The sequence below is a fragment of the Schistocerca nitens genome, chromosome 8 (genome assembly GCF_023898315.1).
Source record: "Schistocerca nitens isolate TAMUIC-IGC-003100 chromosome 8, iqSchNite1.1, whole genome shotgun sequence".
NCBI lineage: Eukaryota > Metazoa > Arthropoda > Insecta > Orthoptera > Acrididae > Schistocerca > Schistocerca nitens.
This window is the reverse complement of record NC_064621.1, coordinates 238947697-238972235: the sequence shown is the minus strand read 5'-3', so window position 1 is coordinate 238972235 and position 24539 is coordinate 238947697. Positions and strand designations below refer to the sequence as shown.

Here is a 24539-nt window from a genome sequence, read left to right as displayed (position 1 = left end):
AACCTCATCTTCCCATACAGTCGAGCATTGAGCCATTGATGTTACGTACATGTATGAAGTTACACTGAAATTTCACCAGGTCTTTTGAACTGTTCAGTTTTTTTTTTTTTTTTTGTCGGGCAGTGTATGTAGATGTAGACAAACGCGATAATAATTTCCTACATTAGATAAAGCTACACAGTGCGCCATAGTGTGAGATAATTTCACTGAAGAAGTTCTCAGAAAGAAGGACGATCATGATAATGCGGTGCCACTACCAAAGAACTTTTAACATCATGGTGAGTATTTTTGAATGAGATTTTCACTCTGCAGCGGAGTGTGCGCTGATATGAAACTTCCTGGCAGAATAAAACTGTGTGCCGCACCGAGACCCGAACTCGGGACCTTTGCCTTTCGCGGGCAAGTGCTCTACCATCTGAGCTACCCAAGCACGACCCACGACCCGTCCTCACTGCTTCAATACTGCCAGTATCTCGTCTCCTACTTTCCAAGCTTCACAAAAGCTCTTCTGCAGGTTCGCAGGTTCGTAGAAGAGCTTCTGTGAAGCTTGGAAAGTGGGAGACGGGGTACTGGCAGTATTGAAACTGTGAGGACGGGTCGTGGGTCGTGCTTGGGTAGCTCAGATGGTAGAGCACTTGCCCGCGAAAGGCAAAGGTCCCGAGTTCGGGTCTCGGTGCGGCATACAGTTTTATTCTACCAGGAAGTTTCACGTTGAGTATTTGCTTACTCCGTTGCAACTGAATGCGGCGGAGCCGTTCCCCTACAGTTTGGGCGCGGCTGACGAGGTGACGTGTTTGTGGTGCAGCAGGTGCTGCGTCAGACGACGCTGCCGTCGGTGCCGACGCGCCACCAGACGTTCCAGAGGCAGCTGTCGCACCGGCTGGACCTGCCCAACATCCAGTTCAGCGTCTGCAGCCTCGGCCCGCGACCCGACACCGGCATCGGTCTCATCAAGGTAAGGCGCCCGCCCGCTTTCTAGACGCAATGTTATCAAATTCCAGCTGTCACAAAGGGATATGGGAGATTTTCAATTTCCAAAAGTGCCCGGAATACTGTGGGCAGACACCATTAGTGTAGTGATTTTCACCGCGGGTTATGTATATGTTTGTTACACAGTACTCTTGTGCTGGAAAAGCAGGATGGCACAGCGAATTCATCTGGATGATACTACAAGTACTTGGCCAGCCATATATGGTGCGAAAATTTAGTACGTGAACGTCGTCTACAGCAGCAATATAAGACCATAGAGAATGGCAAGAGGGAGGAAACATTCAATGGAAATGGCAAGATAGAGCATGTGGCACAACTGACTGCTCAGAATGTTACCTTACGTTGGGTACCGAGAGACATCAGTCCAGCTTATCGACTGCCCAGGCTATAGCGTTCATGGCAGCCCCTCGGACACACACCTTCTATCATACTGTGCATTTTCGGTTTTCGGGACGTATTATGTATGGTCGATACTCAGCCATATGTATTCCCCGTAACACTGTGGTGCCCAATATCTCTGAGATGACTACCCATTAGAGACTAAAAATCCCAACAACACTTAGAACTACACTGCAAATTAACTAAAAATACACAGTGATACTTTTAAAATCAACGGTAAAAGAAATTTATGTTCAGGCAACTAAACCTTGCGAGGATCCTATGTCCTCACACGTCGCATTGAACTTTAAGACAAAGAAAAGAGATTCATCACGAAGGAATTATTCGAACGCGATGCAGATCAGTAGACGCGATGTACAAGTGCAGACAAACAAATTATTACAATTTCAGAAAAAATCGGATGATTCCTTCAAAAGAAAGAGCTTCACGAACTGAGCAAGTCAGTAATGTAGAACGAGATTTTCACTCTGCAGCGGAGTGTGCGCTGATATGAAACTTCCTGGCAGATTGAAACTGTGTGCCGGACCGAAACTCGAACTCGGGACCTTCTGGAAACATCCCCCAGGCTGTGGTTAAGCCATGTCTCCGCAATATCCTTTCTTCCAGGAGTGCTAGTTCTGCAAGGTATGCAGGGGAGCTTCTGTGAAGTTTGGAAGGTAGGAGACGAGGTAATGGCGGAATTAAAGCTGTGAGGACGGGTCGTGAATCGTGCTCAGTTGGTAGAGCACTTGCCCGCGGAAGGCAAAGGTCCCGAGTTCGAGTCTCGGTCCGGCACACAGTTTTAATCTGCCAGGAAGTTTCAAGTCAGTTACGCGTTCGTCCACCTCTGGCACTTACTCAGGCATATATTGGATTTAGCACTGATTGATAGAGCTGTTGGATGTCCTCCTGAGGGGTGAATATCGTGTCAAATTCTGTCCAATTGGAGCGTTAGCCAGTCAAAATCCGGAGCTGGTTGGAGGACCTGCCAATAATGCTCCAAACGTTCTCATCTGGGGTGAAATCCGGCGACCTTGCTTGTCAAGGAGGCGTTTGGCCAGCATGAAGACAAGCAATAGATATTCTCGCCGTGTGCGGGAGATCATCATCTTCCTGAAATGCAAGCCAAGAATCGCTTGCCATGAAGGGCAACAAAACGGGACGTACAGTATCGTCGACGTAGCACTCTGTTGTAAGTGTGCTGCTAATGAGACCCAAAAGATTCCTACTTTGAAATAAACTGGCACCGACACTGGTTGTAGGACCGTACGCGCAACAGTCAGGTTGGCATCCCACCGCTGTCCGAGGCGTCTCCAGACATGTCTTCATTCAGCTGAGAGCAGAACTCGTCACTGAAGACAATCCTTCTCTAGTCAATGAGATTCCAGGCCGAATGTGTCCGACAATGCAAACAGGCTTGCTGGCGTGCAGAGGACAACGGTAAGGGGCGCCCTGAGCCCAGCCCTCTTTCTGTAAGCCAACTTTTGATGGTCCTTGGGGTCACTAAAACACCAGTAGTACGTCGGATTGATGATAATGATGAATCCAGGGCTCTGAGTGCCAGCTCGGTCTTCACGTTCTCTCGTCTCTCTAAGTCTTCCGCTTCCTTCTTGACGCTGTGTTCGGCCATGGTTCATCCATTCCTGCCAAAATCGACTAGTAGTGGCATCGCTACTATTCAAATGTCTAGCAGCTCGCCGATTACTCCAACCAGCTTCTTTGAGCCCGAATACACGTCCTCTCTCAAACGCTGACATTTCCATATAGAGCTTACGCGCCGGTCGCGAAGCATACAGGGGATAGGCCAAATAATGTGAACACCTGTACTTGGAATAGTTTATTGGTAAGGTGTTGGACCCCCATTTGCCCGTAATACAGCTGCGATACTTCTTGGAATACTCGCGTATAATGATTGCATAGTCTCCAGTCGTATGTTATTCCACTCTTCGATCATAACTTCTTCTAACATCCAGTAGTGACCAGCCAGGTGAAAATCGGTTCCCGAGTCTCTGCTCCAGTACCGCCCTTAGGGGTCCGAAATGTTCAAGTCTGGGGACTGTGCTGGCCAGGGAAGACGCTGCAGTTCAGTTGGATGCCCCTCATACCATTATTGTACGTCCTAGCTGTGTGAATGAGTACATTATCGTCCTGAAATATGGCATCATTGTTGAGGAACAACATTTGAATCATGGGGTGCATCTGATCACTTAAAATGTTCGCATAATCGTTGGCTGTAACACGGCCTTTGAGAGTAATGATAGGACCAGCAGAATACCATGATATGGCTGCCCACCATCACAATTCCACCTCCATGTTTAACCGATTGAATCAAGCAACAGGGTTTGTAGGCTTCTTTTGACGTTTTCCAGATGTAAGTCCGGCCCATTGTTGGACCATATGACCATATGACGTATTTCCACTGATCAACCGTCCAGAACTTTTGTTCCTGACACCATGTTTTACGCTTCTTTGCGTTGGTTGTCGTTACTAATGGTTTCGGTATAGCAGTCGTCCATGAATATTCGCTTTATGGAATTATCGGCGGACAGTGTCGATGGATACGAGGACTCGAAGATGGCTTTTGAGCTCTGCAGTCACTTTAGCATCCGTAATTTTGTGTTGTTTTGACACAATTCGTGTTAGCGTACGACGATCTCTGTCATTTTGTTTCGATTTGCGCCCACTATAATGTTTACACGATGATGTCTTTCCATGTTTTGAGTAGGCTGTCATGACTGTTGAAACAGTTGCTCTTGAAACATTCAATACGTTGGCTGTCGGTTATTGCTGCTCCAGTTAATCGGACCCCCACAATCTGCCCTCTTTGGAACTCTCAAGTCTTTCATTGCACATCGACCTCGGCCTCTGAATGCAAATACGAAGTGTGCACTACTCGTAAACAACCTGCAGTGATGCCTAGTCCGTATTGAACACTCACAGTCCAGCGCGACACGCGCCTTATCTGCGAAGTTGACGGTCAAACACAACCCTCCCACTATCACTGTTCACATTATTTTGCGTATCCCCTGTAGTTACTATCCAACAGAGTACACGAAATAAATAAATGTTAATGTCGTGTGACCAGGGCCTCCCATCAGGTTGACCGTTCGCCGGGTGCAAGTCTTTCGATTTGACGTCACTTCGGTGACTTGCGCGTCGATGGGGGTGAAATGATGATGATAGGACAACACAACACCCAGTCCCTGAGCGGAGAAAATCTCCGACCCAGCCGGGAATCGAGTCCGGGCCATTAGGATTGACATTCTGTCGCGCTGACCACTCAGCTACCGGGCGCGGACAGTACTCGAAATGAAATTTACAAAGACCATGAGCCCTGGTCTCAACATTTTCCCAGTTTACTTTCCTAGCTGAGTCGTGAAACTGCACTGCAGCGTCACACATTCATCCATCGGTAGCCAAAGTTTACAGTTTTGCAATGTACGTCAGTACCTGTAAGACTATCAATTTCTGGTATATTTGCATATGTGCATCATGGTGCGTCATTTTTTTGTCGTAGATTGTGTTGCTGCGTTTTGAATTTTGAAGCTTATTCATTAGTTTGTGGGAATACTGATTATAGACAGTCATGCAGCAACAACTGGTTAAGCTGTATCCAGCAATTAAAATAATCTTTGACTGCTGCCAGTGTTTTATGAGTTGTTGTTCGTGTTGTGTGCGCCGTTATCTGAACCAATTGGCCGGTAGCGCACATGCGATGAACACGGAGACGTGGGTTTCTCGATACAACCGGGTTGAAATTGCATTCGTCTCGAGATTTTATCTTCAGTTAAACCACCGCTCCGCGTTTATAATACAACTGAATTTTCATTGTGTAAAAATTCATTGTGTGTTCTGGCGTGTGGAATTTTTCTAAATGTAATAATGCCTTGGATTGCAATATTTTTGTGACCCGACATTGTTATTTAAATCCTTACTGTCCATATTGAAAGATCTTACTGAGGAATCCTGTTTATTTGACTAACTGACCGATTGAATGATTGGAGAAACGGGCACGGAGAGGAACTGTAACTCAGCGCTGTCGCTAATGTCTTCATGGCAGCGTTACCATTGTGGATACTGCATTAACCCAAGAAATAATGAAACTTTCAGATGGTTGGTAGCATTTATTTATTTTATTCGTTACGTTTTGGCCAATTTAAATCCTAAGTCAGTTCATTCATTTTATAATTTTTGTTTTAACTGCCACAATAGCCAAAAACCATCTTTCACAAATGTACGTTCTGGTAACAGGCGTCAGGATCCTTAGATGTTTTCGATAATAATAGAATCTTACCACCAACATTTCATCATAATTGTATCAAATGGTTTTATCAGGACCTATTTTCTGGTGTTTTGGCTTTGTGGTGACCAGAAAGGAGTACTTTGTCTTCATTGGCTCTACCTGAAAATTATTCCTTCACTGATGATCTAAGAACCTAGGCATTTACTTGCCAATTCTCCAAACAGGGAAGTAGTTCGCAATATAATTTGTTACTGAGTTATTCCACCTGTGACCGAGCATTTTTATTGCATCTGTCGAGTATCAGAGTCAGTTCCGGTAATATCGAACCGTTCTCAACTTCAGTTGTGCATTGGTAAAGCTCCAGTTTGCGAAGAAAACTGTCAGAGGGGTTATGCAATGTTAAAAGAGTGACCACATTTCTTTGCAAGCTGAGAACGAACGTAATTTATATCTCTTTAGAAGCCTGCAAGGAATGACAGTTTGGAAATAAATAGTCTATTACTTCGCCCCGATTGGCGAACGAACTGTTCACGTGCGTTATATTGAACGAACTCTGTGGAACCACTATATATTCTGCGCCAAGCGAGTGAAGCGCTGCAGTATGTTGTGGTCACTGCCGACTGCATGCACATTTCAAATAAACTCAGTCGTGTGCAAACTGTGACTTCTGCCACATTGCCTCATCCGCTAATGGCCGTATTTGGAAACTGTAATGTATTATTAGTTGTGCATTTGATAAATATTAGAATACAACGAAATGGCCATTTTTAGAGAGTAATTTTTTAACATTATTCGGAAGGCGTCTCCTCTGTTTTAAATTTGGTTTACTAGCGCGAGTAAGACTCAACATGCCCTGATTTACACTAGCTATGCGCTATAATAGAATAATGACCCATACTATGAATTAAGGCACACAATTTGACTGTAACAATACAAACGAAAGCTATCTGTGCACAACACACTTACATTAGTCGAGGAACAGAAAAATACCAGACATGGTATCAGTAAATTGAACACCAGCAAACATGAAAATCATCGCTAACATTCCAGTGAATGTGTTGTAGTCACTCGACTTGTAGTCTGTCGCAGTGCTACATGGATGTAGACAACGAATTGTAATTATAACAATCAAATATGAAACACACATCTGTATAATTGCGTACAAAGTCACTCCCAAGTTGCAGCAGCACTAGGATATACCTTACTTACAGTAAAATAGATGCAGTACACCGGGAATACACAATGTTTAGAGTAGGGTATTTTATCTATGGTATGACATACAGAGGAGTCCAGAAAAATTTAGACACTCTTTGATAGTCAGAAATAATGTAACAAAATGACATACCATTACGTTATTTTGTGTGTTCAAAGTTACCCTCATTAGCGGCTAGACAACGTCGATGCGGCTGAGCTGTTGACCGAACTACTTTTGTCTATGTTTCCGGTGTAACAGCGGTACACGACGCTTCGATGGTTTTCCGTAGCTCGTCCTGTGTAGCTGGTTTCTGTTGACGAACGTCATTTTCCATGGTCCCCCTTAAGCAGAAGTCAAGAGGTGTAAGCTCTGCAGATCGTGATGGGTACCCGACATCTTCTCTGCGAGCTATCCATCGCCCAGGAAGAGTTATCCAAGTTGCCTCCGACATTTGTTGTAGTGAGTCGGAGTTCCATCTTGTTATAGGAAAAATCTTGCATTTCCAGACATCTCTTGGATGGCAGGTAAAATTGATGTTTGCAGAATATTAAATGGTTCAAATGGCTCTGAGCACTATGGGACTTAACTTCTGAGGTCATCAGTCCCCTAGAACTTAGAACTACTTAAACCTAACTAACCTAAGGACATCACACACATCCATGTCCGAGACAGGATTCGAAACTGCGACCGAAGCGGTCGCGTGATTCCAAACTGTAGCAGAATATGAAGATATACCTCTCCTGTTACGGTACCTTCAAAGAATAATGGGCCAATCAAACCACGCGATGACAGACCACAGCCGGCCGGTGTGGCCGAGCGGTTCTAGGCGCTTCAGTCTGGAACCGCGTGACCGCTACGGCCGCAGGTTCGAATCCTGCCTCGGGCATGGATGTGTGTGATGTCCTTAGGTTAATTGGGATTAAGTAGTTCTAAGTTCTAGGGGACTAATGACCACAGATGTTAAGTCCCATAGTGCTCAGAGCCATTTGAACCATTTTTGACAGACCGCACCACACATTAGAACCCGGTAGCTTAATATGTTTGTCCACATGAAAGTGAGGATCTTCAAGAGCCCAGGACACGCAGTTGTGGCGGTTTACGGTCCCGATCAATTTGAATTGCACCTCGTCAGACTAGATAACCATCCTTGCAAACCGTTCATCCTCGCGAAGCATGCCTTTAAACCACTCGCAGTACTCCAGCCTTCGGCCGCATTTATTTCACGTTTTGTTTGGGAGGTAGTAACCTTCAGAGTGTTAGGGGTGGCTGCAACATGCTGTAGATAACACTCGGCCGTGTGCATATGGGTGTTCTGATGGCGGAATGTTGATTTAAGGGAGCTGATCAAATGGGAGCCCATGTTCCTGAATGCGCAATGCAATGCACCTTCTAAACGTAACGTCGCTGGTGTTACGGTGCGCCAAGAATCCTCGATTCGCCGTTTCCAGTCGCCTCGGGTTGAGAGTTCACTACATAAAAACGATTCTTTCGACAGCCCCAAAAAATAAATCTGCTGGTGTTAAATGGAGGCCATTTGCTGAGGTTCGCGGCGTCCCAACCATCTTCCAGGGCATCCGTTGTTCAATTCTTGAACATCATCTCGGTCAGAATGGGCTGGGTGACCATCGTGCTGCATCCACATGCAGCCTCTAATGTCCAGACGGACATTTGCAAGGAGAGGACCTAAAGTATCGACATTAAAAGTTCGATACAGCCCAACTGTCAGTGTACCTGCAGACGAGTGTACACCGATGATTTCATCCCCAGAGATGTCCCACCACATGTTTACTATCTCTGTTGACCACCGACAGGACGCACCTACCCAGGATCCTATGTGACAAGTAATGCATATTATGCCGGTTCACTGTACCATATTTGTGAATGTGGAATGTCGTCAGGACCAGATGCCATATCTGTAAGATTCTACTACGATTATGCGAAAGAACTTACATTCTAGCAGTAATTTATCGTAGATCGCTTGAGTAACGAAGGGTACCTAGCGACTGGAAGGAGGTGCAGTTCATTCCCGTGTTTAAGAAGTGCATTAGGACAGATGCACACAATTATAGACCTATATCGTTGACGTCAGTCTGTTGTAGAATTATGGAACATGTTTTTACTCAATAATGTCAGGTGTTGGTTATTGAAGAGTTCTTATCATATTAATTCATTTACGAAAGCATCTCTTAATGAAACAAATCACCACGTTTTATAGTCTTACCTTGTTGGATTGATATTAGAATCGGTATTCGTACTAATCTTATTTTCGTGATTTACTAACTCGCTGCAAGAGTCATTTTTAGAGATTAATATTATTCAGTTAAAGCCTACGATGGAAAGTACTTTTCCATATGCTATCAGTTAAAAGATAAGTTAAGTATTAGTGTCGTACAGCACATTGAGGTAACTGCCACAACTGCTGCAGCCGTATATTTATGTTTCCTGGCAAGAAATATTATGCTGCCCTACTTAAGTGCTTTAATAACACTGTAACTAGTGCGATTAAGGTGTTTCCGTATGATTCATGCTTAATAATGTTAAGAAAAGAGGTTAGTTCTATAACTGAGGTGTCACTAGTGCTATTGGTGTCAATTATATTGACAAAGAGATTAAAGTATAGGCTTTCGTATAATAACAGTTTCTCAAAAGGACACTCTTTTGTTTAACAAACAACTGGCATTTACCTAAAAAATAAAATAATCCCCGCCCCGTTCTTGATTTTTCGTCGTTGTCAGTTTACGAAAGGTTAACGTTCAACCGAGTCATTTCTCCCGAGACAGGAGTCCCTCTCTCAGATACGTGTATTCGCTCGTTTGCATCAGTCGTGAATATTTGCACCACCTCCCGGGGAACAGCCTATACGATAAGCGGCTAATGAACACCTGTTTTTTTTTTTTTTTTTTTTACGAAAGCGTGCTGAAAAGTGATGTCTTCGAATTTATTATGTAAAAACTCTCAAAGCTTTTCGAATAAATCAAACGTTATTAAGATTAAAAAATGGTCCAAATGGCTTTGAGCCCTATTGGACTTAACAGCAGAGATCATCAGTCCCCTAGAACTTAGAACTACTTAAACCTAACTAACCTAAGGACATCACACACATCCATGCCCAAGGCAGGATTCGAACCTGCGACCCTAGCGGTCGTGCGGTTCCAGACTGAAGCGCCTAGAACCGCTCGGCCATTGCGGCCGGCTATTAACTTTCCACATCTTCATTCTTCATGTTTGTTATACATATTTGTAGTCCTCTGCCGCCAGAGAATTCCGAATTGTATCGTGTAACATGACGATGTGTAACATAACTATGTCGGTGCACGAGAAACACCTTGCTGTAATCGAGTTTCGAATTAGATCATTTCGTCCACACACGGAGCTCATTCTCCTTCAGCATGACAACACCAAACCACACACGAGCGCCGCGAAATCTGCAACAGTCCGAAGCCTCGGGTTCACTGCCATGTATCATATTCCACACAGTCCCGACTTGGCCCCATCCGATTTTTATCTGCTTCAAAAACTCAAAGAACACCTTCAAAGACCTCACTTTGATAGTGATGAAGTCTTGCAAGACCAGCTGAGACTGCAGATCCACCAACAAAGTCAAACATTCGACAGTGGCAGTATCAACAAAGTGATCTACTATTGAGAGTGTGGGTGTTGCAGAAAACAATTCCTTTATTCCCACATAAATTTAGCAACAACTTAATACTACACACATGAATGAATTGTGTAGACATGAACATCACGGAATAACTAACAAAAGCTAAGTCAAAGAATAACTATATCACTGCGGGTAAATTAACACTTCACGGAATGTTTATGTAGCACTGTACACTTGTAGGGATCGATTGTCAGAAATAGGTCACTACAAGAGAAATGCTTTCGTCACCAGGTTGCTTATGTTGAGAAACAAGTATGTAAATATGAAAAATAAGGGAATACGAGTTCGGGCTGAATAGTAATGCCTCTGGATTTTGTATGTGAAAACTCTTAAAGCTTTTTAAATGAAACATACTTTGTTAACATTCTACGTCTTGTTTGTTGACACCGTAACTGCAGAATGTTCGACTTTGTTGACGGAACTACAATCTGACCTCTGCTTGCACCGATTCATCACTGCGAAAAGGACGTCCTCGAAGGCGTTCTTCAAGTTTTGGAACGACATGAAAATCGTATGGGGCCAAGTCGGACTATATAGACGACGATCGACGACAGTAAACCCAGGGCGCTGAGTTGTTGAAGACGTGGCAGCGCTCGTTTGTTGCCTCCCATTGTCATGCTGGAGGAGAGGATGCTCCATGTGTGGAAGAAATCTTCTGCGGTTAGAGAATCGACTACAGCACGCTTTTCCCCATGCTCCGACATAACTACGTTACACACCACCATGTCACACGCTACAATTCGGAACCGGCTAGCGGCACAGGGTTTTTTGAACTTGCTTCATGGGAGAGTGGGGGGGGGGGGAGGAATTTCAGCAAATAATATATCAACTGATATTGAGAACTGACTAAAAATTTCGGAGACATTCCTTTTCCGCACGCCCTCGTAGGGTGTTAATAACGTTTGTTTTATTTAGAAGGCTTTATGAGTTTCTACATAAAAATTTCGAGGGCATTGCTTTTCAGACCACCCTCGTAGTTAGAGCCAGGGCGCCGGGAGATGCTCACGCCTTTTAGGAGAGACGGGAGAAGGGGGGTCTGAAAGCCCCCCACGGGCTGAGAGGGTTGCGAACGGCAGTGCTGGGCAGGTGGGGGTATGGTGGAGTAGTGGAAAACGTAATCCCGAAAGCAGACGGCAGAGGGCTCTCCTTGCACTGAGAGCATTGGCCGGGGGTCAGTAAGACACCCACCCCCACCCCCTCCTCCCCCCTCACCGCCTCATTTCCTTTGTTCCGGGAGAGACGCAGCCTAGCCACTAGGGCAGATCGCACCTCACAGCCGTACCGCCAGCCTGTAGTAAGCGCCAGCCAGATAAGGGAACAGCAGTGACGGTCCAAGGAGAGCGAGCTCAGGTATTACCACTTGTTAAGTAAAGCAGCCTGCATAGCGTAACGGGCAGAGCGCTTGCGAGTCAGGCAGCGAGAGTAAGCACAGTCGCACTAAACACGGGCTCCAAATTCATGACTCTTTCGCTGGATTATCAGCGGCTCATGATTGGCTTGTCACTTGCGTACCAGTTAAAATGACGGACTCTAAGGGCGCAGTTCTTCCGAGGCAACATTTGGGCAACATGTGGTATGTAGCAATGACGTGGCGGCGCATGCAACATGCTGCGTTATACCGGGTGGTTATAATTTAAGAAAGTCCAGTGTGGGCTGTAATTATCGTGTGGCAGTAAAACTTGATAGATATTCCAAAGCATTAATGCGGAACCGATTTACGCTGCAAAAATTTAGTTCCGGTTGTGGCCACCAGGTGCAATCCTGGCGCTGTGAAAGTAAGAAAGACGTAAAAAAATTATTTCCAATGTTTAATAATTTAGAACGGAACGTGGGCAAGAAACTACAAAAAAAATGAGAAAAACGTCATGCTCAATTTACTATTAACCGCTTCTTACACTGTTCGTTCAATATGGACACCGGAAACGCCGACGAAATACTGCATCCGTAAAAAGTCGTGATCAATGCTCATAGCAGTTCCGGTGAAATCTGAACAGCGTGTTCCTGGATACTGCCCTTCAGAGCAGATAGAGACCGAACATTTCCCTGTTAACAGCGTTCTTTTAGAAACCCCAGAGCCAAAATAAAATCAGACCAGGTGATCTTGTAGGCCGTACTTCTGGATAACCTCTGGAGATAACACGCTCGTGGAAGGTTGCATTGGGCGAGCGGCACACCCCGTCTTGCATGAAATCAGTGATTCCCACACCACTGCGCTCTTCCAAAGCAGGAATCACATGCTGTAGAAGAATGTCCCGATAACGTACAGACGCCACGTTACACCTGGCGTATTCTATCCAAAGAGGAACAGAGCGAGAATAAAGATGCCCCTGAATACACACCACGAAGTCACACATGGCGAGTGTAGTGGCTCTTCGTGCACAACACGTGGTTTAACAGCACCCCAAATTCGGTAGTTCTGTGTATTCACTGCACCCTGTAAGTAAAATGTGCCTGATCACTCTGTAGAATATTGCCCTGTCACATGCCATCAACTTCGATCTGCGCGACAAAGCGAAGAGTTGTCATAACATCGTACAAACTGTGTACAGCGCTAGATCTGCATATGGTGGATACAATCGCAACTGAGTGGCCGAGCGGTTCTAGACGCTACAGTCTGCAAGCGCGCAAGCGCTACGGCCGTAGGTTCGAATCTTGCCTCGGGCATGGATGTGTGTGATGTCCTTAGGTTAGTTAGGTTTAAGTAGTTCTAAGTTCTAGGGGACTGATGACCTCAGAAGTTAAGTCCCATAGTGCTGAGAGCCATTTGAACCATTTTTAAATAGAATCGGAACTAATTTGTTTTTCAGCGTAAATCGGTCCCGCATAGACGCAACAGCATACCTACCATGTTTCGCTGCCATACGATAATTATAAGTGCACTGCTCCGATGTTGCTTCAATGAAATTGAATGAGGTGCATACTAAAAACTCATGGTTTCATGTCGTGCAGTAAATGCTGGCAACACTAGGCGACATGTAGCATGCGACATGAGGCAACGTGTTTGTTAGCGTTGCCTTGATGGAATTCCGCCTTAAGATATTTTGTCCCGCTATCATCCCGTGTTTCATCCCCTAAAGAATATGACGCACAATCGATTCAAAATTGACGCTGGCCAAGCGACCAACGGGCCTGGCTGGGAAAAGTAGGGCCTGTGCAGTCTGCTGTTTTTCTTATTCATTTTTTCCCTTCCGAAATTCGTAGGAATAGGAGGCTTAACATTTGCACACAAAAATTCAAACTGTTTATGTCTGTGCTCGCAAAACTCGAAAATCAGTCGGTCGATTAACTTTAAATTTGGATACAACGTTGCATTCTAACATGCGTGTGTTTTTATGAACTTGTTCTTTTTAAATATATGTAATATATAAATAAGTTGTAATATATAAAGGGGAAACGCTGTTAACGGAAGTATCAAAGTTCTTGAACTATTTTCTTCAAATCTTTACACGAAACTCTCACGAATATTTTGACAGTCATTGGCTGTAAATTTGAAATATGTATGAGATATTACCATGATTTGCTTTAAATTTTAAACGATACTCTATTAAACATTCAGACAGACGTACATGACATTTTTTTAACTGTCTGCAAGAAATAAAATGCCCTGATGTGCTCTTCTGTAAAAATGTGAAGCTGTGATTCGTTTCTCGCAGGCAGTTTTATCTACAGTAGTGCGGCCCTTGAACCATTAGACAAATTCTTTCTTCCATACATATTATTTCTCACTATATATATTTTATAGCATACATTATATACGAAACAATGTGCTGCTTTGTTTTCTTCCTCATAGACGGTATTCACAGAAAACAGGAAGTTTTATTTCTGCCTTATAAGCTTGCTATTGAAATAAACAAGGCTTGAGGTCAGTTGGGGGATGGGGGAGAAGGTGATGGAGGACAGAGGGGTGGAACAAAATGGACATGGAGAACGGAAAGGAGAAAATGGAGAGACAGAGGGGCAGGAGGTGAGAGAGAGAGAGAGAGAGAGAGAGAGAGAGAGAGAGAGAGAGAGAGAGAGAGGGAGGGAGGGAAGGAGGAGAGGGACAGGGGCATGGGGGAGAAGGAGATTAGGAAGTATATCCCAATATCCCATATATTCCCAAATGTAACAGAAACGTGTGCTTTCTCTTTTCTTTCTTTTTCATTTAACCAGACGGAGTCACAGCAACGCGTAGCCGGGTACAGCTAGTAAGGTAAATAAAATAATGAGGATAAATAACAAGGTGAGTAAATAAATTTATGAAACAACATGAATTAGTTAAATATTAAAATTTTACTCCCGGTTGTTTTACCATAGCTCTTTCACTCTCTGAGTTACGCATCCAGACATTTCTCCGAAATAGGAGATGAATGGTATTTACAAAAAGGCAATCGAAAGAAACATATTCACGGTATCACCCGGCATTGTTGTTATTGTTTATCGATTCATTTAACATGTTAAAAACCAAATATGAAGAATTCATGCAAGAATCGAACACAGATCCTCCGCTTCACGGCCAGACGCCTTCGTCGTTCGGCCACTGCCGCTATCGTTGAAAGTTGCCAATTTCATCTGTACACGGGTGACAGTCGTTAAAGTGTCTCTCCTCGATTTTTTTCGGAAATTCTGCATTTGCAAGCACCACATATGACGCTGAAAAATGCTCAGTTATCGTCTGTCAATCCTGTCAGTATTGGGACATTTGTGTATCGTGTACTTCAGGGCAGCTTTTCTCAAAAATTGAGGGTAGGGAGAAAAAGTATATTACATTCTTACATTTGAGGTGGTACGCAACCGACTTGCCAAACAAGAGCCGAATCGGTTGGCCGTGTCAGAAGCCTGCCACTTATGAGAGTGTTCTCTATATTTCTGCTTGCCTACAGCAATTAAGGTCAATACCAGGCTGTTTCCCCACCAGTACCTTATAAACATAGTGCATAAACAAACACAGCGAGCTCCCAGTTACTGGGGTGATTTCGGACCCGAGGCCATATGGATACTCGAAAAAAACAAATTGTCCGAAAAAACTATTTTTTTAACGAAGACTGCAATTCTCTGTATTTATAAAACGTCCTCCATGGCATATTTGAGAGTCAACTGCATTAATTACGAGTTATGTCACTCGCCGGAAACGCTTATATACAAAATTACAATAAAGGTAGACGATATTTCATATCATTTATTCTAAGTTCACTTTCAAGAATTTATCATTCATTCTTCTCTGTTTCTGTTTTTCAGTCTCTTACTTTTAGAGTATGGAAGTCGAAACATCGGTATAGTCATTTCACTGATTATCTGCGCATGATAAAATACAAATCACATGCATGGGAGACCAGCCTAAACTCATACACTATGTGATCAAAAGTACCCGGACATCTGGCTAAAAATGGCTTGCAACTTCGTGGCGCCCTCCATCGGTAATGCTGGAATTCAATATGCTGTTGACCCACCCTTAGGCTTGATAACAGCTTCCACTGTCGTAGGCATACGTTCAGTCAGGTGCTGGAAGGCTTCTTGGGGAATGGCAGCCCATTCTTCACGGAGTGCTGCACTGAGGAGAGGTATCCAGGTCAGTCGGTGAGGCCTGGCACGAAGTCGGCGTTCCAAAACATCCCAAAGGTGTTCTGTAGGATTCAAATCAGGACACTGTGCAGGCCGGTCCATTACAGGGATGTTACTGCCGTGTAACCACTCCACTACAGACCGAGCATTATGAACAGGTGCTCGAGCGTGTTGAAAGATGCAGTTGCAATCCCCGAATTGCTCTTGAACAATGGGAAGCAAGAAGGTGCTTAAAACATCAGTGTAGGCCTGTGCTGTGATAGTACCACGCAAAACAACAAGGGGTGCAAGCCCCCTCCATGAAAACCCTGACCACACGATAATACCACCGCCTCCGAATTTTACTGTTGGCACTATACACTCTGGCAGATGCGTTCAGCGGGCATTCGCCATACCCACGCCCTGCCATCGGATCGCCACATTGTGTACGTGATTCGCCACTCCACATGGCTTTTTCCACTATTCAATCGTCCAATGTTTACGCTTCTTACACCAGCGTGATGTGTGGGTCATTAGCAGCCGCTCGACCATGAAATCCAAGTTTTCTCACCTACCGCCTAACTGTCATAGTACTTGCAGTGGATTCTGATGCAGTTTGGAATTCCTGTGTGATGGTTTGGATAGATGTCTGCCTATTACGCATTACGACCCTCTTCAACTGTCGGCCGTCTCTGTCAGTCAACAGACAACATCGGCGTGTACACTCTTGTGCTGTAGGTATTCCTTCAGGTTTCCACTTCACTATCACATCGGAGACAGTGGGTCTAGGGATATTTAGGAGTGTGGAAATCTCGCGTATAGTCGTATGACGCAAGTGATGCGCAATCACCTGACCACGTTCGAAGTCCGTGAGTTCCGTGCAGCGCCCCGTTCTGCTCTCTCACGAATATCTAATGACTACTGAGGCCACTGATATGGAGTACCTGGCAGTAGGTGGCAGCACAATGCACCTAATATGAAAAACGTATATTTTTCTGGGTGTCAGGATACTTTTGATCACATAGTGTATGTTCGTTCTAATGATAAAAGAAGATTTCCGCCTTTTCTAAAAAAAATCTCTGAATTTCCACGGATTATGCGCAAAACGTTAATATAACACCAAGGAGAAAATTTCTCGTTCTGCCAAAGGAATACCTTTGAAAAGCAAAAAGAAATTTCGTATGTGTTTTGTTGGTACATGTTACACAATAACAGAAGCAAAATTTTAACTGAATCTGTGTACTGGTTTCCCTTTCAACCCTTCGACTGCTTCTTACGAGACTCGGCGGTGACGCTGAACAGCTCCCAGTGCGCACGGTGTTTCTATGCGACGTTTTGTTTCTGGTTTCGGAAAGGCACTTGGAGATGTGGAACAAATGACTGTCCATAGAGATAGAGTGACTAAAGGGTTATGCTCTATTATTTTTTACGGCACAATAACGTGAGCATTGCACAATGATATGAACGATTTCGACCAACCAACGGTCTCTCCCAGGCCGTCAGTAGATAAGAGGTGGCAAGAAATCTGAAGTATCCCAGGTTGAGGCACTTTCACAGTAAGGCAGTTGATTACAGTCAAAAATCAGTTTATTGACACAATCAGTTTATGATCACAAATACTAGGGTCACTCCAAAAGAAATGCACACTATTTTTTTTAAAAAATCCATCTTTTCATTCTACGTTTGAAAGTTTTACAGTGTGTAGATACATCCTTTAGAAACAGTATTTTCATTTCTCCACATAATTTCCATCCCTCTCAACTGCCTTACGGCGTCTTGGAACCAGCGCCTGTATACCCGCACTGTAAAATTCTGGACCAACCTATTGGAGCCTCTGTGGCAGCGTGCACAAGGGTGTCATCTTCTTCAAATCTTGTTCCACGAAGAGAGTCTTTCAGTTTCCCAAAGAGATTATAGTCACATGGAGCCAGATCAGGACTGCAAGGCGGGTGTTTCAGTGTTGTCCATCCGAGTTTTGTGATTGCTTCCATGGTATTTTGAATGACATGTGGCCGTGCATTGTCGTGCAACAGCAAAACATCCTGCTTTGGCCGAACACGACTCAGTCGAGCTTGAAGTTTCTTCAGTCTCGTCACATATTCATCAGAATTTATGGTGGTTCCACTTGGTATGATGTTCGCAAGCAAGAGTCCTTCGGAATCGAAAAACACCGTAGTCATAACTTTTCCAGCAGAAGGTGTGGTTTTGAATTTTTTTTTTCTTGGGTGAATTTGCATGATGCCACTCCATTGATTTCCTCTTCGTCTCTGGAGAAAAATAATGGAGCCATGTTTCATCACCTGTCACAATTCTTCCAAGAAATTCATCTCCACCATTCTCATACTGTTACAAAAGTTCGCTGCATGCCGTTTTTCTTGTTTCTTTGTGAGCCACTGTCAACATCCTGGGAACCCACCTGGCACAAACCTTTTTTAACGCCAACACTTTCAATATTCTGCAAACACTTCCTTCCCCTGTCCCAGCGTAGTGTGACAGTTGGTTCACTGTGATGCGTCTGTTAGCAGTCACCAATTCGTTAACTCTCAGCACATTGTCTGGAGTGTGTGCAGTACGAGGCATGCCGCTGCGAGGACAATCCTCGATATTGCCGTGTCCGCTTTCATCACGTAACCTGCTTGCCCACCGACTAACTGTACTGCGATCGACAGCAGCATCTCCATACACCTTTTTCAACCTCTTTTGGATGTTTCCCACTGTCTCGTTTTCACAGCACAGGAATTCTATAACAGCACGTTGCTTCTGACGGACGTCAAGTGTAGCAGCCATCTTGAAGACATGCTGTGACGGCGCCACTCACGGGAACAGGTTGAACTAAGTTAGAAAACAAGCGGGAAGGATGGATCTACATACTGTAAAACTTTCACACATGCAGAATAAAAACTGTATTTTTACAAGAATAGTGTGCATTTCTTTTGGAGTGACCCTCGTATAAGTTCAGCGACCCGTTAGCAGTTCAAAACAAATAAGAAAAGTTCTTCTTGAAAATGAAGGAAGGACTTCTTCGACAAATTAAAGCTCTTGTAAGACAACACAGGTAAATCTCTGCGTGAGACTATCTTCTGATAACTTCTCTTGCAAACGAAACAGATTAACTTCTTAGACATCAACAGTAGGTGGAAAATTAAAGCCCCATCTCACTGGCAGTACAAAAGTTCCAGCATCAGAGACCACGGCCGGGGCAGCGGATGGCAATGCTCGTTGGTCCCGGGTGGCAAGGGCGATGTCGAGGCCGGGCGGTGATGTAGCGCTGGCGAGCTTCTAATTCTGCTGGCGGAAACCGAACTGCCTGCTGCTGGCCTTACAAGGGCAGTTAAACCCGCGTGGCAGATGACTACCAGACAGCCATTTTCAGGCGATGTGGGCTTGGATTGGCTGAGGAAAATGACGTGGCGGATGCAAGAAAGAGTCCGTAAATGTGGTGGCGTATACTGCTCTTGCGCGCCCTCTGAACTATCCTGCTTCTTGCAGGTCGGCGAAGTTCGGCTGACTTTGGCCGGTGCGCCTGCGGAGCTGGAGCGATGACCCGCATAGCGGTGCTGCGTTGCGGGTTGGCGGCGTTGCAGGTTGGAGTTTTATAGGCGAAGTGAAATCCTCTCCAACAATTTGTAAGTCAGGTCTAGTGTTGTAGTGGTTTGCGTGTACCTGGAAACAGAGGTCGCGGGTGTGAATTCCAGTAAAACCACGGAAATATTCAGTCTGCCTTTAATGAAACCTTCTCCTCGCAACAAAGTGACAAATTTCCAGGAATGACACATAACTCGGATTCCACATTAAACGGTTGATCCCCTTTTCAGCTGGATAACTGAGTTTAGGATAGGGACGCGCAATTCCTCCAAGAGGCGTCCAATAGAAAGACTCGCACCAAGCCATTGAGCCACGAGCTGTTATCTATTTTTACAGAGCTGTGCTCACGAAAGGAATAGCTACTGTGGCACCTTCTATACTTCCATTCGTTAGAGGAATGTGACATATAACCTGTAAACATTTTTAATTGTTTAAAAGATCTTAGACGAAAATATCGAGATATTGTGCAATATTTACGGTTCTTGAATAAAGACATACGAGGCAGCTGACGTTATATTTGTATTAGATGAAGAAGCGCAGTACTTTTCCCTCGTAGAACTAACTATGACACCGGTTTTTGAACCATAGAAGCCGCAGTTTTTGTTTGCGTATCAAAGGCAAATTTCGAAACTATATACTATGTGTTGTAGAAACAATCTAGTTAAAATTGTGGGCCAGGTTCGTAAGATATAAGAGATGTGTGTGCACCATATCTAGCCAGAAACGACACAGCATTCAAAAAATTTTGTAGGAGACGAGATACTGGCAGAAGTAAAGCTGTGAGGACGGCGCGTGAGTCGTGCTTGGGTAGCTCAGTTGGTAGAGTACTTGCCCGCGAAAGGCAAAAGTCCCAAGTTCGAGTCTCGGTCCGGCACACAGTTTTAATCTGCCAGGAACTTTCATATCAGCGCACACTCCGCTGCAGAGTGAAAATCTCATTGTGAAATGGATAGTGTCTTCAAAACAGCTCCTAATAGGAACATCAATAACAGTAAAACAAGGGTGATGGAATACAGTCTAAATAAATCAGATGAAGATAATGGTAGTAGATTATGTACTAAAACTAATGGATCAATTTTGTTACTGGACAGTAAAATAACCAACAGTGGCAGAAGTAAAGAGGATAAACATTGCTCAGTCACTTTAATGCGACAAACTGTCAAAAGTGTGAATAACCACTTTTCGTAGCGCGAACAGCCGTGAGATATATAAGGAAGACAGTCAGCGAGGTACCGACAGGCATGTGCAGCCTAGCCCATCAAAGTCCCGTGGCCAGTTGCGCTAGGTTTCTCGGTTGAGGAATGATGGTGCCAACAGCCCAATTGAAGTGGTCCCACAGATTATCGACTGGATTGAAATCCAGAGAGTCTGGCGCGAGTGGAGCACAGTAAACTCACCCGTGCTCTTCGAACCATGTACATACACCGCGACGTGTGCGATACGTTGCATTGTCCTGCTGAAACATGCCATTGAGTCGAGAAACAACAAAACTGCATGTTGGGTTGGACATTGTCCCCAAGAATAGATGCATGCTTGTAATGTTCCATTGTGGCTTCTAGAATGATAATTCACCCAGGGAATGCCCTCCGACCGAAAACATTCCAACAGTCGTTGCAGGATATTTGTTTTTAAACGTTCCTCGCCGTACACTCCAACGCACGTCTATCTGATGGAATATAAGACGTGAGTCATATGAAAAGGCCATCTATCGCCACTCAGTTGACGTGCAGTTGTGCGGTACAGGAGTGGAAATTCCAGCCTTCGTCACTGATGAACAGCATTCAGCATGGGTGCATGAACCAGGCGCCTACTGCGAGGCACATGTGCAGCAATGATCGTTGAACGGTTGTTGAGGAGTCAGTTTGGTAGTCGTTTGGTTCATCCTGGCGGTCAGTTGCTCAACAGTTGCACATCTGTTCGCTCGTACACATTTCCGCAGCCGCCGCTCACCCCTGTTATCTGTGGCCGGTGGCGCACTACAGTTGTCTCGTCGCCGGTTTTGGTTAGAGCGATTTGCCCTGTATGCTTCAACCACAGCGGTACGCCAACAGTTTACAAACGTTGCCATTTCGGAAATGCTTCCACCCATAGCCCAAAAGCCAAAGATATTGCCCTTCTGGACGTCAGATAAATAGCTGCGTTTCCGTATTACGATAACTACTGCACTGTTTTCCGCGTCCCCTGACACGCTTGGTATAGTATCCGCTGTAAGTGCCTCCACTGTAGTGAGTGATGATTGTACGTTGACGTCGAATGTAGGCTGCGGACGCATTAATGTGACTGGACTGTAAAAAATGCAGTTTGACATTAGCAAGGAAAGCTTTTCTGGAAGAGAATTTACCTTAAAAGGACATGAAATGTTGCCTACGAACAGTATAAACAGGAAGAGAACAAAGATTTTGGCAAGGCGATGCAACAGAAGAATCGATTAAATTAGACGGGTAGGTCGGATAACTAATCAAAACATTCTGTAATTTATAGGGGAGAAAGGAAATTTATGTCACACCTTGAATAAAAGGAATTGTTGGTTTATAGAACTCATCGTGAGGCATCATAGAATACTTAATTTGGTCATGGAGGGTAGTGTGAGGTGTCAGCGTTGTAGAAGGAGACAAAGGCTTCACTATAGGAAACAGGTTCAAGTGCCGATTGATAAAAGACAACAGGTAGTTGGTTCTTTCAAATCGTGGCGAACTCTTCGTTAAAACTCATTTACCTGCTCTGCTCGCAGGTCTCTGCAAGCCTCAGTACGGTAGGGACTTGACCCACTGACCGAAGTGGCGCAGCGGTACAGCACTGGACTAGTAATCAAGAGAACAGAAGTTTAAGGCCCTGTCCGGCCAATCAGGTCCTGCTGTTAAGTGATTTCATTACATTTGTTAAGGTGAATTCCAGGATAGTTCTTTTGAAAGAGCACGGCTGATTTGCTTCCCCCTGTTTGTCTTCCATCTCTGATGATCTCATCGTCGACTAGACGTTAACCCTAATAGACGGCTCTTCTGTCGTATTGGTCCTTCTGTGATTCACGTGGGTGCTTCACAAGTATAAAACACCGATTTCCTACCGACATTTACTTGCCCCTCGGAAATTACTCTGTCCTCTTGATCAAAACGTGTCTACCTGTCGCATCATCGGCAAGCGCTTGAGCCCGCCGCTGTTCTGCTGTGCACGTTTATCAGCAGACTACCAGCACGTGTCCGGTCTCGTTCCACCGGCAGCCCACTGCCGTTTCGCCGTTGTTTCACTTTTCCAACGAAACTTTTTGCCCGCTGTCGTACGGTATCCGACGCCGGGCGCTGCACAGGCGAGCGGCCGAGCGTTGCCATCTGCGATAAACGGTACGGCGCCCGCTCGCTACCCCCACCACAGCGCTCTCCCCCCTCCACCTAACACCACCCCCCTTACCCCCACCAGCGCGGCCTCCAGCGTCAAATTGCACACAGAGCGGCGGAGCGCAACAGCTCCCGCGTGTTTTCAGGCTCGTCCTTAATCACAGGCACTCGCTTTCCTTTGCGCATCGTTTTTATCTTCCTCCCTTCAGCTGTAGCTGCCCGCAGTGCGGCGCGTCTGCCGCTCGTGAGGCTCTGCGCCTGTGACGGAGCCGTTTATTCATTGGCGCACACTTTTCCCTGTCCCTTTTCTCCACTCTTTTTCGTTTAACGTCCAGTCGACAGCACGCGGGTTACACACGGATGCCTGCAGAGTCACTGCTTCCGTACGAAATATCGAAACTTAAGTCAATGGGTGAGTTGACTTTCTGCAACGCTATAGATCTTTTTCTTAATTGTAGATCACAACCAATATAATAAAATAAGGCGACTTTGCTCTCGCTGTTTAACAGTATTTAGTAGTTCATTAAGATTTCGATTATGTGTCTGAGCAATTCACTTATGTGTCTGAGCAATTCACCCTGAAATAAATACCCCTGCTGTTTTTAATAGCCGGCCGCTGTGGCCGAGCGGTTCTAGGCTCTTCAGTCCGGAACCGCGTTGCTGCTACGGTCGCAGATTCGAATCCTGCCTCGGGCATGGATGTGTGTGATCTCCTTAGGTTAGTTAGGTTTAAGTCTTTCTAAGTTCTTGGGGACTGATGACCTCAGAAGTTAAGTCCCATAGTGCTCAGAGCCATTTGAACCATTTTAACCTAACCACAACCTCAAGACGTGCAATGTAACCTAGAAAACGGTGATCAACAATCTGCGGCAGGACTGAAATCGCGATCGCTTTATTCACAGTGTTTAACGCTAACCTCTATAAGGAAACTCAAGACAGAAAAATTCCAGTTTTGGCGGTAAAAGCAAACTGTAATTTCTCGTTGTAATTTGTTACCTGAAACTATACTCACCACGGCTAAGTGGCTGCCGCGTTACCAATCGATGAGCAGTCGTGGTTGGCCCTTGGCTGCATTTAATAGGCGACACAAGCAGATTCCAAACGGAAGGAAAATGATGGAAAGAAAAATAAGATCAAATAAAAAAAGTCAATGTGATGATGAAAATGATGCAACAAAGTATTAGATATTTAAAAAAATGCAATTAAACCAATTAAATGAATAAAAATAATAATCAAAGACTTTGATTAAATTTTTAAAAAATAAAAATTCACTCCATTCAACGAGATTCGGACCTACGACCTTCCACACATCAGGCTTAGATGCTGACCAATGCGCTACGCCATTACACTGCGGAAGGTTTTTGTGTTTATGACTCTGGTGACCCAGTTGCAACGATTAACTGCAGCCTTCAAAAATTCGGCTTCACACAGCGTTGCGCGAAGCTTATCGAATGTGAACAGATCTCTGTGATGGTAATAACTATATACCGGGTGATCAAAAAGTCAGTATAAATTTGAAAGCTTAATAAAACACGGAATAATGTAGATAGAGAGGTAAAAATTGACGCACATGCTTGAATTGACATGGGGTTTTATTAGAAGCTAAAAAAAAGTAGTTCACAAAATATCCGACAG

General features: G+C 44.7%; 1 protein-coding gene across 1 annotated transcript in view; it reads left to right on the top strand.

Moving 5' to 3' along the window:
• Nucleotides 1-242: 242 nt before the first annotated feature.
• Nucleotides 243-24539, top strand: part of LOC126199498 (synaptotagmin-10-like) — a 582178-nt gene continuing 557881 nt past the window's right edge. The window contains exons 1-2 of the mRNA XM_049936421.1: nucleotides 243-278; nucleotides 809-955. Coding sequence (XP_049792378.1) covers nucleotides 243-278; nucleotides 809-955 — 183 coding nt within the window. The remainder of the gene's footprint in view (nucleotides 279-808; nucleotides 956-24539) is intronic.